Source organism: Erithacus rubecula (assembly GCF_903797595.1).
Source record: "Erithacus rubecula genome assembly, chromosome: 3".
In the NCBI taxonomy this organism is placed as follows: domain Eukaryota; kingdom Metazoa; phylum Chordata; class Aves; order Passeriformes; family Muscicapidae; genus Erithacus; species Erithacus rubecula.
Window position 1 is genome coordinate 57019383 of NC_136689.1, and position 17068 is coordinate 57036450.

Below are 17068 nucleotides of genomic sequence, written 5' to 3' on the forward strand. Positions count from 1 at the left end.
TCCATGGAGAACACACAGTGCAGTGCTGTCATTGTCACATTACAGACCCCATGGATGAGTGGTCACTCAAGAGACTTCTAAAATGGTCCCACAAAGGGACCTTATACGAGAACTACTCCAGGAGAAGAATGTCTCAGTCCTACTGGCATAAAGGGGGACAGAAATAGACATGGTGCACTCATACAAAATATCCTTACACACCACTGAGTGTGCAAGAACACACTGAGATCTCCTTGAGATCCCTTGCAACCAACCCAAACATTGCTTTAAATATCAGCACATCCAAACAACCAAAATGAGTGCGCTTGAAACACTGCCAGTCAGTGAAATGCAGGCAGCATTTCAGGTTATTGTATGTGTCATTAACCTTAACATATTAATGTGTTTCTACAGTTACTCTGGGAGCTATAACTTGTGTCTGCATCAAGTTTTGGGTCCTGAAATTTTCACCCAATATTAGAGATTTTCATGCATTATTTCTTTTCAATGTAGGACTTTTTAAAAGAGTATTAAGTGAAGGTTATTGTGATTGTGAATTGGAGCTTGATACAAAAAGTGCAGGAGACAATTGAAGAATTCCTACTCGCTTCATTGAGCTTTGCATCAAGTTCTTATTAAGCACAGACAGACATCTGCAAAGGTAGTCTGCAAATACGCAATGCACTGGTCTGATGGCTCGGCCGGAAAAAATACCAGTCACTGTACTGTAAACACTCCATTTTGTTCATTATTCCCAAAACACCATTTGATACGTTTTAATGCTGATATGCAAGAGAGGCAAATAGATGTGTTCTCTTATTTTGCTTGAATTTTGAAGCATGCAAGGCTTCCCTGAGGTCAGCACGCTTAATTCTGATTGCCACCACTCAAACAGGACAAGCACATTTCTGTATTTACTTCAGCATGTTGGTTTTAGAGCATATGCTTACATGCACTGTGGGTACAGACTGATCCTAGAGCCCTACCCACTTTCTAAGGAATAGCAGAAAACCATGCACAGAGTTCTAGTAGCAACATGTAGTTTTTCTTTTCTAGATTTTAAACTGTTTCTCTAGAACTAAAAATCTTTGCGTCATGTGAGTACACAGTACAGCTGCTAATTTTTAGTTGTTAAAACAAGATCATGTTAAAGTATTTGGTTCTTCCCATCCTCAAAAGAGGCTCCTTAAGATACGAACCATATTTGGTTCATATTCAGGTAATTAAACAAACTGGCCAAGTTCAGACAGGCTAGACAATACTCTGGCAAAAAAATCATAAAACTGAAACTAGCTAAACCTTTTTGTTTGTTAAAAGTCACCCTTGACAATGCAAAAAGAGTGAGTTTATATTCCTGTACAAGTAGAAGTAGTTAGAAAATACGAGGCATTGCCTAATCCTGTTTTAAGCTCTGTTATGGCTGTGCTGCATTACGTATGCTTACAGAGCATATGCTTATAGTAATCTGGATAAGGAATTTGGGAGTAGGATTAATGAGCTTTCCTTCCACACTAGACTAGATCAGATCACAGTAGGAGATCAATCTGCAACAATTCCCGACTTTTGTTCAAGAAAAGGGAGCATACCGAAGGTCAGAGACAGTCTAAAGAGCAGCATGGCAATTATTTACTGACATGAGACTGGAAAGAATATCACATGGAGCACAACTTGGACTTTAGACACGTAGGAAAGAATGGTTCATTTTATGCCACTAATCATAGCCAAGGATTAAGATATTTTGGAAAAGCCCTATTATTTCTCATTCTGCAAACCCGGATTTCATTACTGGTAAATCATGAAGTTTATGAAGTCCATTCATATAAATTAATTTCCTTTCCTGATTTCCATTGGCATGTGAGACACAGATACATAACAGAAATAAAAGTTTGCAAAGGAAAAGAAAAAGATACACAGAAATGTCTGTCAGCACTTAAAAGCAAGGTAATCTCAAGTAAGGACATAGCTAGAAGAATTGTCCCTGCAGACAGTACATTAATTCTTAAATAAATTGGCTTTGGGTCTGAACAGGTAGAAATGAGAGCAGGTGCACTACAATTAGATGGATCTATGCTGACTTACTCCAGTTGCCTCTATTAAAGATACCCAGAGGTAAGTTCTCCCATTCATAAGATTTTCATTTAGCAGCAGCAATGTAAAATCTAGATGTCTTTTCCATATTATGAGAAATATTCCCACCTACACATCTCAGCGAAGAATTCTTATAATCATTCTAGTGTCACAAGACGTGGGGCTTTCCCCCTTCAGTGGTGCTTCCCCCAATGAAAGTTTTTTATATGAAATGTAAATCCGTCTTCAGACAACTTTCTGAACACAGATATTTTTCCAAAAATAGGCACAGGGAGGTGGTGGCCACGTCCCTCAGGGGATCATGCACAACAGAAAGCATGATACAGCCTCATCTGGCATCACAGGCATCTGCCAGCTCCTCCCTGAAGCAGGTTCTTAACTGACAGCAGAGAAATCGTGTTGGTTGCTGCAGAAATCTAGATTTTATTATCAGAGAAACCATAACAATAACCCTGAAACATCAAGTATACATCTGGCTGACCTCTGGCTGGCTGACCAAACATTGTTAGGGTCACAACTCACACCATGAGATGTAGACAGACCTGTATCTTACCCCCTTCTTCACTAAAATAAATGACAGTCTGTTTGCTGCAAATTTCAAAAGCAGATTTTTTCCCTGAATATTCATCTAACAACTAAAGAAAAGGTCCATCCATTTGTAGATTTCTTGGCAGGAAATCTGGCATCTCTATCAAAGTCCGCTCACTTTTCATACACTCCTCTGTGCTGAGTGTTTGAATCCAAAATATTCCTTATAATAATAAAGTTTACCCCACAGTTAGCTAATGGTACTGTTATGCAAGGGCAGGTCTTGGTTCCAGCAAAGTAGTTAATGGCAGCAGAAGGTGCTCTGGTTTAAGATGGTGATGTTCCCCATGACAAAATTCACTGGAAGGGATTAAAGAGGAGTTTTCTATTTTACTTTAGCAGATGATTTTTTTTTCAGAAGTATCCAAGTGATTTTGGTCTGGAAACACTTAAAAATTTTTGATGATACACCATTCGGTCCAGGTGCTTTTCCTAAGATAATATTAAATATAGCTTTGGAAATTTCAGCAGATGTTCCGATTTTTTTCTAGTTCAAAATTTCTTTTGCTACCACTCTGCCTTTATGCAAATAGCTGACTCTAATTGATTCTTTAATATAGTGATTCATAATCTGTTGTGAATCTTCAGTTAATTTACTTGAGAGTCTGTTATTATTTTCCCTGATTTAACACATCCTGTTTTAGAACATCCATAGAAGTTGAAGGAAAAAATTTCCATGGCCCTTGGATCATATCCTAAACATAACTAGAATGCCATCTTTCAGAAGTTGCAAAGTAAGGGGATTTCCTGTTTTATTCTTCAGTTGTGTATCTTTGAAAGTGAGCTTTTACAAGTCCTCAACTACCTTGTCAGGGCCTGACCACTTCTACTCCTATTAGCACTATTTTTTCTGGGTAGTTTCCAACTGGGGAAAAATCAATGGACAATTTATTGCTATTTTTCTTATTTTTACTGTTACACCTTAATTCTTAGAAGTGATATGAAAATTCTCTTTAAGTTCAGGTGATGGGACTATATTTATTTAAAGACAACTTCCCACCCCCTAAATTTTCACCATATTTCTGAGGGTTTTTGGTCTCCCTATGGGAGCTTTCACCACTCAGTGGTACTGAAGCCCTTTCCTTGCCCCTTAGAAAACCTGTCTAAAATCTGTCTATAGACAGAAATAAACTATAGGATTATTTGAAGGTCCTGCCCCAGGGGAGCTGCCCACCTGCAGACAATGCAGCCATCTCACTGCAGATCAACATAGACAGAAAGGCTTCTATACCCTCTCTCCTTGGATCTATGAAAGTTTAAGGATCACAATGCTCATTTCATCATCTCCTCTCATTTTTCTCTATTCTAAAATTATTTTGGGGCAAAGTGAGATATTCTTTAGACACCCTTTTCCATGGCAGTCAAATCCTGGGCTCTATCTACTCATTTTACTCATTTGTACCATTTCACTTTTAGACAAATTCCTCTCTCTCACACCCACACTCATCCTTTCCCCTCTTCTTCCAGAATTCATCTATGCGCTTTTTTTTTTTTTTTTTTTTTTTTTTTTTAATGGGGATATTATATTTAACCCTCCTTTCATTTCTCTTTTTCTCAGGCCTTCTTTCACTCTAATTACACCATCAGGTAGTTTCACAGCCATACTCGAAGTCTGAAACTTTAAGATGCTTGCTGACCATGCTACAGCTTCATGAGACAGCTTCTATTTTATCTTCTTTACTAAGTTTCCCAAATAGAGTTGATGTATATACACACATGCACTTGTCTGTACTTGTCACAAAGGGCCCCATCTCCCCATCCCTTCCAATGTGCTCAATCCTTGGCAGCCCAGGCAGAGCCCCAGCTTTGACTGGGGGTCCTGGAGTCTTGCAGCACAGCTCTGCCTCTGCCAGCAAGCACACACCAATTCAGCTGAGGGCTGCAGCTATCTCTGGAATTGTGAGTTGGCTACTAAAATAGCACCAAGAAGCTGCTTTCACATTAGCAAGTCCTTCTGGCAAACCTTTCCTTGACTTCAGCACTGCTGGATCCTCTTTAAGGTTTTAGTTTACCATTGAAATGACATGAAATATCAGGGATATCAGATTGCAAAAAGGTAAGTCTGAACCCTGTAATCCCAAAGGCCATGGTCACCTTTATCTCTACAACTCTGACTATGTGTTGGATAGGGCAGAAACCAGGAGTTTGTTTGGTAACAATGGAGGTTTGCAGGTTCCTAACAAGTGGTGACAGCTCATCCAACTGTGAGTCTGTGGTTTAAACAGGTTTAAATAGGTAGTGTGCTTTTCTGGTCTGTAATGGTCCAGCACGGGTTTCCAAAAACAGTGGGAGAATTCCTGGAAAGTTTTCTGAAGCAGCCATTGCCCCTGGGTTTGTCTGCTGATGCAAAAAGCATAGTCTTCACTCTGGGGCTGATGGCAATTTCAGCCCTAGAATCAGTTTTGCTTCTTTTTCTTTTGAAATGATGTCTTTCCTCATCCTAACATACTTTCTTTGGGGAAGAAAAAAATCAAGAAAAAAATGCCTGAGAACTCTTTCAAAGTTACCTAGGAGCTCAGGGTCTGGAACAGAAAAGCCATCTCCATTTCTGGGGGCCGTTCCAGAGAGCTTTTGTGCAGTGTCTGGCTGAGCTTGGCAAAACTTGGACTCATTACAACACTGCCAAACCAGAATGTGAGTGCCATCAATTCCAGCAACTTCAGGAAGCTCCAGCCTTTGGCTGCTGGGGCGCAAGGTGTGTTGTGCAGGGGTTATCAGCTAATGAGTCAGGGAAGTTTCTCAGAACAAAGAAAACAAAGAGTGTAATTGAAAAAAAAAAAAAAAAAAAACAACCAGAACAAGTTTCTCTTTTTATATGACAATTTCATATAAAGTCATGTTAGATTGAGAAGAACATTTGAACTTCCCAGTACTACTGACCCCAAGACATTACTGTAAGAAGAAGGTGCCTAGAAAAGTTGTTAATGCCTCATGCAGATGGTCTGAAGTGAAAGGCCTCAAGCCAATAGCTGAGTGCAAGTGCAGCCTGGAGCTTGGTGGAACACAATCAACTAATAGCAAAGAGATTAGCAGTCACTTCAGTCTTCCAAAAGAATAACTGAATAGCAAAAGCTCAGATGCCAGCACTAGTGACAATCACAGCTCAGAGGTGAGCAGCAGTATGGAGCTGCAATGGTTCAGGAACTGAGTGTGCACAACAGAACCACCAAGGGATGGGCTTCTCCACCTGACCTCATGTTTCTAAAAGGCTTTACTCAACAGGCACCTGCAGGATTTTCAGAAAAGTCAGTCATGAGTACAAGAGACTTAGATCACTCTCGTCCAACACAACTGCAAAGATGTAAAATAATTAGAACACAAAGTCTTATACATCATTTCAGACACTTTATCTGTGTATGGATTTGCATATGCAGGACAGAAATAAAGGTTAAAATAAATATTATTCAGTTTGTTATTTTTGGAGGCTTCTCTTGTGACCCAAAATAGCATCTTTTCGGTTTCTTAAGTAATCTGCAGAAGATTTTGCTATGAGGTGGCACTGAAACACGTATTTTCCCTGGAGCACTAGAAAAGTAACTGAATGCTGCTTCCAGGATATCAAAATGGATTCATAATATCTACAGCAATACCTATTTTGCAACCCCAAAGAGTTATGGAATGGAATAGATGTTCACAGATCTCCCACAGAAATCTAACATCAATAGCAATCTGGACAGTACAGACGTGAAGAGTAAAATCTTGTATTCTGAATTCTCTGCAGCAGTATGGCTTCAGGAGAGTCAAAATTTAGTAGAGAAATAGTATTTCAGTTGTGCAAAGGAAAGGCAAGTGAGGAACATTCTTATGTTTATGTGATGCTTAGATAATGAGCTATAACTACATAAAGATCAAAAAATTAATCCAAGTAATTGTGGATTTGGAGAGCCTGTAGCATTGCCTTTTCAAAACTGTTCCAGTGCTCATACTGCAAATTATGTTCAGGAGCAACAGAGTTTGGGAGTTCTGACACACTTGCAGCACCATCTCGCTCAGCTATCTGCTGTTTGCCTTGCAGTAGGTTTCATGGTGTGCAAAATGTAGAAGATCTAAAAGTGAAGCCTGTAAAGAAGATACAGAGGGCTGGTCCAGCTCCCTGGTTTGCTGCCAAACCCAGCCAGGCTGGCCAACAAGGAGCAGGACTGTAGTTTTCCTCCTGTATTTCTTACTCACCGATTGTTCCCAGGTATTTTCAATGCCCAGGATTTGCAGACTTCCTCAGTGACAAAGGAGGAGGGGAACAATTTGAGGGTCTGCTTTTTTTCATGAGCTTCCTCCCAGGCTGGTGATAAGCCGGTTGTGGAAGCCTGTGCCCCCTCTGGCTGCAATCAGCTCCTCGGAGAGGAGGAAAGCCATGGAGCCAGGTTATCAGGCAGCCTGCTCTCTGCAGCCACGGTCAGGGCACTATCAGCCCCAGACCCCGGCTGTCCAGCAGACACAGATGAAACAATGAGCGGTGCCGTGCCGAAATCTGCTTGGAAAACCCCCCCCCTGCCTGTCTATCAGGGACCAGGCTTCCATGAATGCAGCTATTATGTGTGCTTTAACTACCAGCCACGCTCTTGGTCCTGTTCCCAAGGAATCCAAAGGGAACGGTGTTATTGACTTAAGTGGGAGCAGAGGCAGGCCCTCCACAGCCTGGGGATCCAGCAGCTTGCCAGATCCTCTCCAGGAGCACTGTACATCCCGCTGGGGAAGCTGCTCCCTCTGACATGGATGTGTTTGCTGGGTTGAGCCGCCAGCCCGGCTCTGCGGAGGTGCCTGTGCCTTGCTCTGCTCCCTCGAGAAGAGGGGCCTGCCACCACAACTTCCCCACAAATGTTTTGACAGAAGGGGCTCAGGACATGAGAGCACGGAGGCCAAAGCATGAGGCCACACCTGAGCAGCTAATACTGCTCAGCTCAGCAGAAACGATTCAAACAAACAACATATTCCTAAAATAATTTGCATCGGAACAAAGCTTTCTCACGAAGCTTGTGCTTCTGCAAGCCATGTATTTTCCTTGGCACTGCTCCAGGCTTAAAAGCAGATGTAAATGTTACCAAGGCTCAGATACAGCAACTTCTTCTCTGCTGGCTGCCAGGGAAAGCTTACAGAAAATAACCAACAAAACCTTTACCATTTGAAATGGCAACACCAATAGCCATTGATATAGAAGTTGAAGAATGAAAATGGAAGAATGAACTGGGCATGGGAGTGAGAAGTGACTCCCTCCAAGCTGCTCTCAGCTGGAAAGACGGGCAGCAGTGCAGCTCCAGACAAACACTTAATAGCTCCAAGTGCTAACGTGAAGGTGCATGAGCAGATGAACACCAACCAAATGTTGCTTTTTCAACACTGCTTTCTGCAGCTTTCCTGTTGCTTGGTCAGCCTCCTGCCCCCTCCACCAGTGTCTGGAATCACTGAATGGGGCTGGAGCCACTGAGGACTTCTCCAAGGGGACTGGACATTTTCTTGAAAGCCTGAGACTCAAGGACCTCCCTGGAAATGAAAGTGCTGACGTTGAAAGAAAGCAAAGTTCCCTACTGCATTTCACAGCATACCACAGCTAAGGGGTAGGCAGGTCTGCTCTGCACACCTGGGGCTGCAGAAAAGCAGGAAAGACACCTAGTCTGCTCATCTGTGCTTCTGGGGGCTTCCTTCTGGAGGCCTCCTGGGAGACCCAATTCATCAAACCTGCCAGAAACAGCAAAAGGCATTCCTGGGGGTGTGTGGTTTCGTGTAACAGGATCCCCCTCCAACCCAGACGTGCAAGTCCAACCAAGGTCTGACTGAATGCATTACTTCAGCCTCCCTTACTCATCGCCCACAGCCCAAGCCCCAAATGTTAACGACTCAGCATGTTTTATCACAGTAGCATGTACACTTTCAATCATCATTAGAGACGAGGAGGGTCTAGGCTCAGGCATCATGCCAGGTTAAGTAAAACTTTCCATGAGGAAAGCTATTTGTTTTCTCCCAGAGCTGCAAGAGTTGGCCAAAAGGGAGGAAGGGAAAAGCTCACCCAAGCCAAAAGTGTAGACAGTGTTACTGGACTTTGCAGACTACCTGCATGTTGTTCTAATGACATTTGGACTACTGGAAATCACTGGGTGAACTCAGGAGTTTTCAAAGGCATAATTGTGGCAGAAGCAGACTAAACTTAACGCCTCAAAAGCCAATTGCTTTAATCATGAAGCTGAGATGTATGAAAAAGGATACATTTCAGCGAAACAATAATTCTGTCTGCTATGGTTCCTGTTCAAATAAACTATATCACCAAACCACGTGCATTTCCAGAATATAGAGGAGTAAAAAAAGAACATATGGTTTAGACGCAGAAAACTTTCATATATACTGTATAGGAGATATATGGACTTGTCAGACATCTAACAGTTCAACACTGTAAGCAATTCATGGGAATGACATTAGCAATAGCTCATATTACATCCAGGAGTTACAGCTTTTACTGCAAAAGTTATATTTGAGAGAGCCATGTTTGAAATGAAATGGCTGGCAGGAGTGCAGCTTTTAGTAACACTTTACCTGTGGTTTTGCCACTTTTACATACTTATTGGGGGCTTAATACTCCCAATTTACCTTTTCAGAGTAAAATACAAGTCGCAATGAGTGCATTCATTGGCATGGTGCTATAAAACTCACAGCTGTGCAAAGACAATCACAAGAACAAAAGCCTCCTTGTTTTAAAAAAGATGATTATGTGGTTCTGATACTTTCTGCTAGCCACATATCCAAACATCAGACACCTTTGTTTATGGCCTGTGTATTTTCATCTTACTGTGCAAAGATTTATAGATTTGATCAAGTCAAGATCAGGATAGAGACCTTTATGAAAGCATTCATGTGGAGAGGAGGAGGCTGAATTAATATACAAAACTTCAGACTGGAGATCTATCTTTCAGATACTATTATTTCAGTTCTGGCTCCTACGTGGGACTCAGGACATTCTGGAAAACATTTTTTCAACAGCATGTGGAACTCTGGCCCCATGGCCAACAATGGGAGTGTGCTCCTGATTTCAGCAAGGCTGCCACTGCATCTCAAAAATTGAGTTTAGAAGCCAGGCCTTCAGTGCTCAAGCACTGGGTAATCAAGCACTTTAATTAAAGAATCCTCCAGGATGCTCATTTGCTTTCAATTAAAAACTGCTTTTGTAAAGTTTTGTACATTAATATAACAAATGGGATTACAGAACGTACAATACACCTTGAAACCTGTTGGGAATATAAGTCATATATTTTTTCCTGCTGTTACCAATGTGTTTCCCTCTTGCTTTTTCAAAATAGCTTCATTTTCATCTGTAATGAAAACTACATTCTTTGATGTTTCTAACAGCAGGAAATAATTTCACAAATGAGTGTCATTCTGCTGCAGGTAAAATATCTAATAGCTTGTGGGAGTGCCAGTTACAACCTGAAAAATATTTCTTGGCATCATCCATCCTGGTGAAATGAAAGAGCTGGAGCTCAGTTCTGTGTTCCACACAGGCTACACTAGTCCAGGAAAGGGAAATGGGTATGAGGAAGGTGATTTCAAGTCACCTAGAGCATCTCCTGTTGTGAGCCTGGCCAGTTCCCAGCTGCCTGGACATCTGGAAAATTGTGTGAACTTCCACTCTCCTGCCTCTGGCTTAGGGTTTCTTTTACCTCTAAGCAAGTCAGTTAAAATTCTGAAAAATTGTCTGAGCTGCCCCAGTCAACAGAAAAGAAGGAGGATTAGTTCAAGAGTAGACTAGCATAGCTTTTGACTCAAGTACTAGTTAGATAACTGCAGAGAGAAGCACATTCAAAATATAAATATAGAGACAAAGATATAAACTAGGTAAATTTTCAAACCTGGTTCATGGGATCAGGAAGAATTCTCAGCAGCTTGTAGCATCCCCAAACTATCCATCCCTTTGGGCTATACTAATTCCATTTCATGTCTCAAAGCAGACACATCAATACCTAAATAATACGTATTTTCTTAAAAGAAATTACAGCATGAACTTGTACTAAAGAGGTGCCTCAAACCTGCCTGCCTAATGATTTTCCATGAGCTCCAGCACCCTATCACCCCACACTCCTCCCAGGGTAGATCTGAAAGGCAAACACCACAGAACCTTCACTGCTTAGGGCAGAGTGGCACATGCACATGGAGACACTGTCAGTCCCAGCATCACCTACCAGGGTGCCCCAGGGTCCTGCAGGTGTCTGCAAGAGCTCCTGGTGCAGAGGACAGGAGACACTCCCTCTCCCCCTGCAAAGGACCATGGAGTCTTGCAGAGGACCAAAGCCAGGCATAAATGTCACAATTTCAACCACTTTTAATCAAATTTTCCTGTGAAGGCAGAAAAGGCAGTCAGCCATAATCTTTGCTAAGAGGCTGAACTGAAAATTATTTGAAATGGGTGCTGGTATCCAAGCCAGATACCTTTCAGTATCAAGAGCATAGCCATAATATATCAGGTATCACTTTACAGCATGAGTTTAAATATGTTCTATATGTGGAATCAAATACTCACATACTGAAATGGACAGCACATTTAATGAGTAGCCCAGGTGGCTACTGTAGATTTTGATTTAAAATAAGATTGCCAAGACCAGAATTTACTTGCTAAAATGGAATTCTCTTTGTGTGCTCCCTTTACATTACTTCAGTTACCCACCTTTACCAAAGCAGAAAAATGTCTTATATAAAGGATCTCTATTTATATAAATTCATTGACTGTTTTTTTCCATCTATACTTTGCAGTGTAAATGGTCTATATTTGGACATATTCCAGAACTAAAGGAATGAATATTACTTTAAACCCATAAGCTGAAATCATAAGATTTCTGCTTGTACTAGTCCAAAACTGCTCTATGTATATTAGATACGTAAATCAAACCTCCCTAAAGAGGTAAACAAGTAACCAAAATTTTATCAGTTATAATCCGGGAAAATCAATTGGATATTTTATTTTTCTGGTAGTTCCCTAAGTATGCTAGATATCAATACCTCACAGTTCTTAAATACTTTTAGATAAAACTGAAGGTATTAAATAGCTACAAAATACTGTGAAGATATAGTTATTAAAATGAGTGATGCTTTGAGAATTTAATTTTAAATGTCATTAAAACATTTCATTAATCAGGGATGAGGAAAAAAGTTGTTATACTTGGAGTAGCAGGCAAAGAGAGCAGTTAAGTACACCTGACCTGTTTCATATTGTTCACAAGTGCCACAGATATTCTACCCACTCCTCCAAGAAGAAGATGACTTAGAGGTGGACATAGCAGTAATTAAAAAATGGCAATACCTTCAAAAAGCTCCTATTTTTAAAAAAAAGTCACACACATGAAAAAATGAGTTGCTCCTATTTGGTATGAGCCACTCACCAAAACTGAGGGCCCCTTGCTTCACTGTTATGGTCAGAGGTGTGAATGAAACAGCACCAGGCACAAAGGTGCTACATATGTGCTTTGCCTTTTCTGTGCTGATCCCAGTGAGCAGCACCCCCTGGCACAGCAGGAGCAATCACCAGTGGTTTCCAGAGGGGCCAAACTGCCCTTTGAGATTGTGTGACAGAGCCCAGACGTCACCCTTCCATAACAGACAGGTGAAGGGGATTTTTAACCAAAACAGGATGAGTGATTAGATAGTTGCTGGGGAGGATAAGATCATATCAGAAGTGGCTTCACCTCACGCTTGCTGTGGCCTATTGGTGGCTTCTGCCACCCAGAGTGACCCTGCAGCACCTTCAGCCCACAGCACCAGGCTTCCTGCCCCCCTCTTGAGAGCTGGATCCAGCTACTGGACATCATTCCATGAGCTGACCCAATGGAAGACTATGTGGATTTTGCTTTTTTGGGCAACCTAAATTTCCATTAGCCTGCTCTTCTGCTCTATAATCAACTGATATGACTCAAAGGAAGCAGTAAGAACATGTGACAGAGCAAGGTGTATTGAGGCCACCCTTTCCATAGGAGCCTAGTAGTTCCATCAGATTAAATGTAATGTGAAACCAATGTCTGCAGTGGTGGTGAAAACACTGCCTTCATGAAATGCATATAGCACATACCTAAACAGGCTTCCAGCCTGACTCACAGCTTCATGCTCCTGTGCTGCGTGTCTGAGGCATGACAGAGCTCTGCATGGTTTGAACAGGGCATCTTGGCCAATACAAATCCAACTAGAAACACCTCCTGCCTTTAGCCCCTCACCCGGATATTGAGACAAATATAAAGAGGGTAGTAGTCCACTTCAGATATAGATAGAGTGTATGATTTTTTCTTCAGGCAGTGAGATTAAGGTTTAGATAGGAAAAGGCAGCTCATGTGGGTTGAGGTTCATCAGTGTGATCCCTGAGATCCCTAAAATATCATTTTAGCTATTTCTCATTGACTCCCTCAGAGGGAACTGATGGTATGTAACTCATTGAACTACAAAGGCTTGGGTTTCTTCCCATTATATACTGTTATCAGGACTTCCCATTATATACTGTTTTTTGGTCTATAGTTCTTGTGGTCAGACAGAATGATTTTGAAAGCCTGCTGGATGCCAAAGGGAAGTATATCTGGATTTGGCTAGCTGAAGAGACCTTCAAAGTCAACCTCAAGTATCAGTGCAGATGTACATGGTGGCTTCTACAATTAGTTCTGGTCATCTGTTAGAGGACTGGTGTGCATGTGTGTCCAGAGGAGAGTGATGGAACAGAGATGAGGTTAAAGGCTAAACCATTTACACTTTGGCAGAGAGAATGAGATTGATGAAAATACTAAAACCTCTCTCTTAGACCACATGATAACAAAGTTCCTCTGTTCCTCCATGAGAAATCTAAAGCAGACATGGCTGAGGTGCTTTATTCACCCCCCATCCCTGAGAAACATTCCCATCTTCCAGTAGGACCAGCCAAAGGCTGGCTCTGTCAGAGAAGAGGCTGCTGGATTTTTGAGAGGTAAAGCAGGAAGGTTGCCCCTTTCTTCCACTTTTCTATGAAAGACAGCTATACACTAGGTTTAGATTTATCTTAATTCTCCTCCTTACATAGATAAACTCTGTTTTTTCTCAAATCCAAGATTCTGGCATGGCTATTTTTGGTTTGTCTACATTTCTCATTTAGTTTGTTGAAATCATGCTCCTTGCAGCATAGGTAAGTGATAAAGATGCACACTGTATGAAGAAAACCTTGTCAAAGAGATGTGTTGTGCAAAACTAGTGACCTAAACTCCTAATTAGGAAAAGCTCCCTGGACCAATCTATCATTTAACCAATAACACCTTGTGTTAAGAAAAATAATTTTCCTAGAGTTGAAAAGCAAAGAGCTGCTGCTCAGGCTCCAGAACACTAATTTGCAATCCTATTTCAGTGAGTAGCATACTGTTCAAAATAGAATGACAAAATGTCCTTTTTTAAAAAAAACCCCAGTGCAATGAATTGTCCTTAAATTCTCCCTGAAGGACAATAACATTCAGATGTTCCTTGGCACCAATTAGTTTCAATGCAGCCGTTTAAGTGGCATTTCTTCTTCAATTAGCATGGTATGTTATATAAAGTTACGTGGCTATTGGAAGGGAATTCACATCCTGCATTAAGGTAAGAGTCCAGAAGACTACTGGGATACTTAGCAGCAAATGCTAAATCACAGTTCAGTAAGGTCACATAACCAAATTCCATATTATCCCTTTTATTACACTCAACTAATAAATGTTTAGGAACTAGGGTCTTAGTTTGTGACAGCATTTCAACTTTTCAGTGCTGCATGTAGAATATATATACATACAGAGACTTACAAAACCAGAAAAAGGGGGAAAAAAAGAAGAAAAGAAAAAACAGCAGCAAGGCCACAATAAAAATGGGGGAAAAAAGGCAGTCTTAACATCAGATGCTAACAGACTGAAAAGTGAAGCTGAAAGATACGCCTCCCTTCTTAATGTGAACCTTCTCAACAGAAGTAGAGCAGCTTAACACTTAGTTTCAGTGAACAGATTTCCACATCAGACCTTTCACTGCATTATGAACTGGACAATGTTAAATATGTTTTCACTGCAGCTCCACAGGTCGCTGGCATGGGCGTAAGCCAAGAACATACAGTTAAGATTACTACAACATAGCTATTGGTCATGCAGCTAGAGCTCTGTGCTAACTAACAACATTTAATGCTTAGATAACGTGGTTTCATTATTGCAAATTAAATGAAAGGGTCCTGTATAACGACAATACAAGCAAAGTCCACACCTTTACACCAGGCTACCAACAGAACTTTTTTCCACCAGGATTCAAAAGAAGGGGTGGTTAAGGGAACTCACTGATAGAGCAACATGGTGAAGGCAAACCTGTGCTGTGGAAGACTTACCATCATCCAGGTACATCTGGTCCAATTCCTCAGGTTCTCGCTTGATCGTTACAGGAATAGGGGCCAAATTATGATTACTTTCCTCATGCAACTCTGGCAATGACAGTGGTTGGGTTGTTGGAGACTCATTTCTGTGAACCTTCGGCAGTTGCTGCTGCTGTTGACCCATTATGGATGAGTGAGTTGGACTGCAGGACTGCAAATAGGTTGGCTCTTGGGTAACAGATGGAACTGGAGAAGAGGGACTGTTGGGATAGAGTGTTTGTTGATAACCAAGGGGACAGCTACTGCTCAGATGTTGACTCACCTGCGGCTGCAGCATGACGTGAGATGATTGCTCGGGGGGGCTTGGGTGCACAACTATAGACCTTGGCACTTCCTGTATGGTGGGGACACCTCCAGCGGGCTGCTGAAGTCCGAGGTGACTGTGGCCCGGGTTGGGGATGCACTTGTAAGGAGAGGACGAGAGGTCGTGCAGCTTGGGGCTTGCGTTGGGAGAAGGTGACATCACGGCGTTCCTCTGCTGACAGGAGGCAAAGCCGGCCACGAGGCACGAACCAGGATCGGGGGGCATCATGATCTGCTGGCTGTAGTACGGCTTAGAGAGAGGGCTTAAGCCTTGGTTCATTGGTCCACAGGTTTGAGCAGGCTCATAGTCATCTGTGGGTTCTGTTTTATAATTGGAACTGTTAAAAGAAAAAAGGTTTTAAATAAACATGAGTTGCGTATTGGTATGATCAAGTTGGCTTGTGGCTAGGATACCCTTTGCAAAACAAACAGCGTCGTGAATAAGACTCTGTGTGTCTTTTGCCTAGTTCTCCCACCCTATAAAAAAAAAAATGAATGAGTCATCAGCACAAGAAAGTCACAGCTGGTTCTAATATTGAAAAGGACTATTTTCTTTGGACTCTCCTCCAGCACTAATGTGCTATAAAAATCTATTTGCAAATAGCTGTGCTTCAGTGGAAGCTTTGGACCCAAGGGCTCCGTGGATTTGTAGTAATCAAGGCAAGAATTTTAACTTGGATAGACTACTGCATTTCTACAGCTACCGATGGCCCATTTGATAAATGTCTGTACATGCAGTAAACTGGAGCATAATAAGGTTGAGATGGGGCTTTTTGACTTTTTTAGAATGAAAATGAAGTTGCAAAGATACATGACAAAGTGCTATGTATAAGAAATTTTCAATTGTGAAGATATTTTTAAAAGAGTAGGATCTGATTTTTTTTGTTTTTTACATTAATTGCATTTGATTTTTGCTAATGCCAGCTCCTAAAAAATGTTAGTCTCTGGCCACCAAGGCAAACTGATTCCTGTTCTAGACCTCTGCTTGCTCTATCCACTGTCCCAAACAATGCCCTAATTGAGCTGTCATGTCTCTAAAAACTACCAGAATGTGGACAGAAATGATTGTCAGTGAGCATCAATTCAGTCATGAAAAATGTAGAGCTGCTTTTTCAAATCAGAGAAGAAAGATCCTTTCTCAAATCAAAATGTCTTTTCAACATGAAGAGGTGTCTTTGAAGCTTCTCCTACAGCAGATGCAGTGCACAGGTAAAACTGACCCACCTTCTCAATCAGGAAAATTAGAAATAATAGAGCCAAGCTAGACTGTAGATGTATTTCTTTCTAGACAGATGCAACTCTAATGCACACAATGATTGCATATGGATGCATAGTAGCATTTATCCTCTTTCTAAAAAATTTATGGTGACACCAGAGAATATTTTTCATAATATTCTAATAACCAACCCACTGTGGCACGAAGTTAATAAGGAAACATCTTTTCCCAACTCAGCTCAGATACATGTGTTGCACGAGTGTCTCTGACTATATTTTTATTTGCATACATTTTACAAAACTCTTACACATTGTCCAGCCATTTATTATGTTTGTGTATGAGTCTTTTTCCGCCCCTTAAAACACACGTGTCCATCTGCACACATAAAACCTCTTTTAACACTCACAGATTTTGTTGGTGGTGAATGCACTTCACTACCCTTGTTTTACAGTCCCCGAGCCCCTTGTTAACTTTGTTTCTTTTATGTTCTTTTACATGTAGATGCTTGCAACACTTGTTTCAAGATTTCTAGCACC

General features: G+C 41.3%; 1 protein-coding gene across 1 annotated transcript in view; it reads right to left on the reverse strand.

Annotated features, from left to right (window-relative positions):
- The window catches only part of NFATC1 (nuclear factor of activated T cells 1), a 105013-nt gene that overhangs the window by 16721 nt on the left and 71224 nt on the right, over positions 1-17068 (reverse strand). The window contains 2 exon segments of the mRNA XM_079300629.1: positions 14969-15646; positions 15649-15654. Coding sequence (XP_079156755.1) covers positions 14969-15646; positions 15649-15654 — 684 coding nt within the window.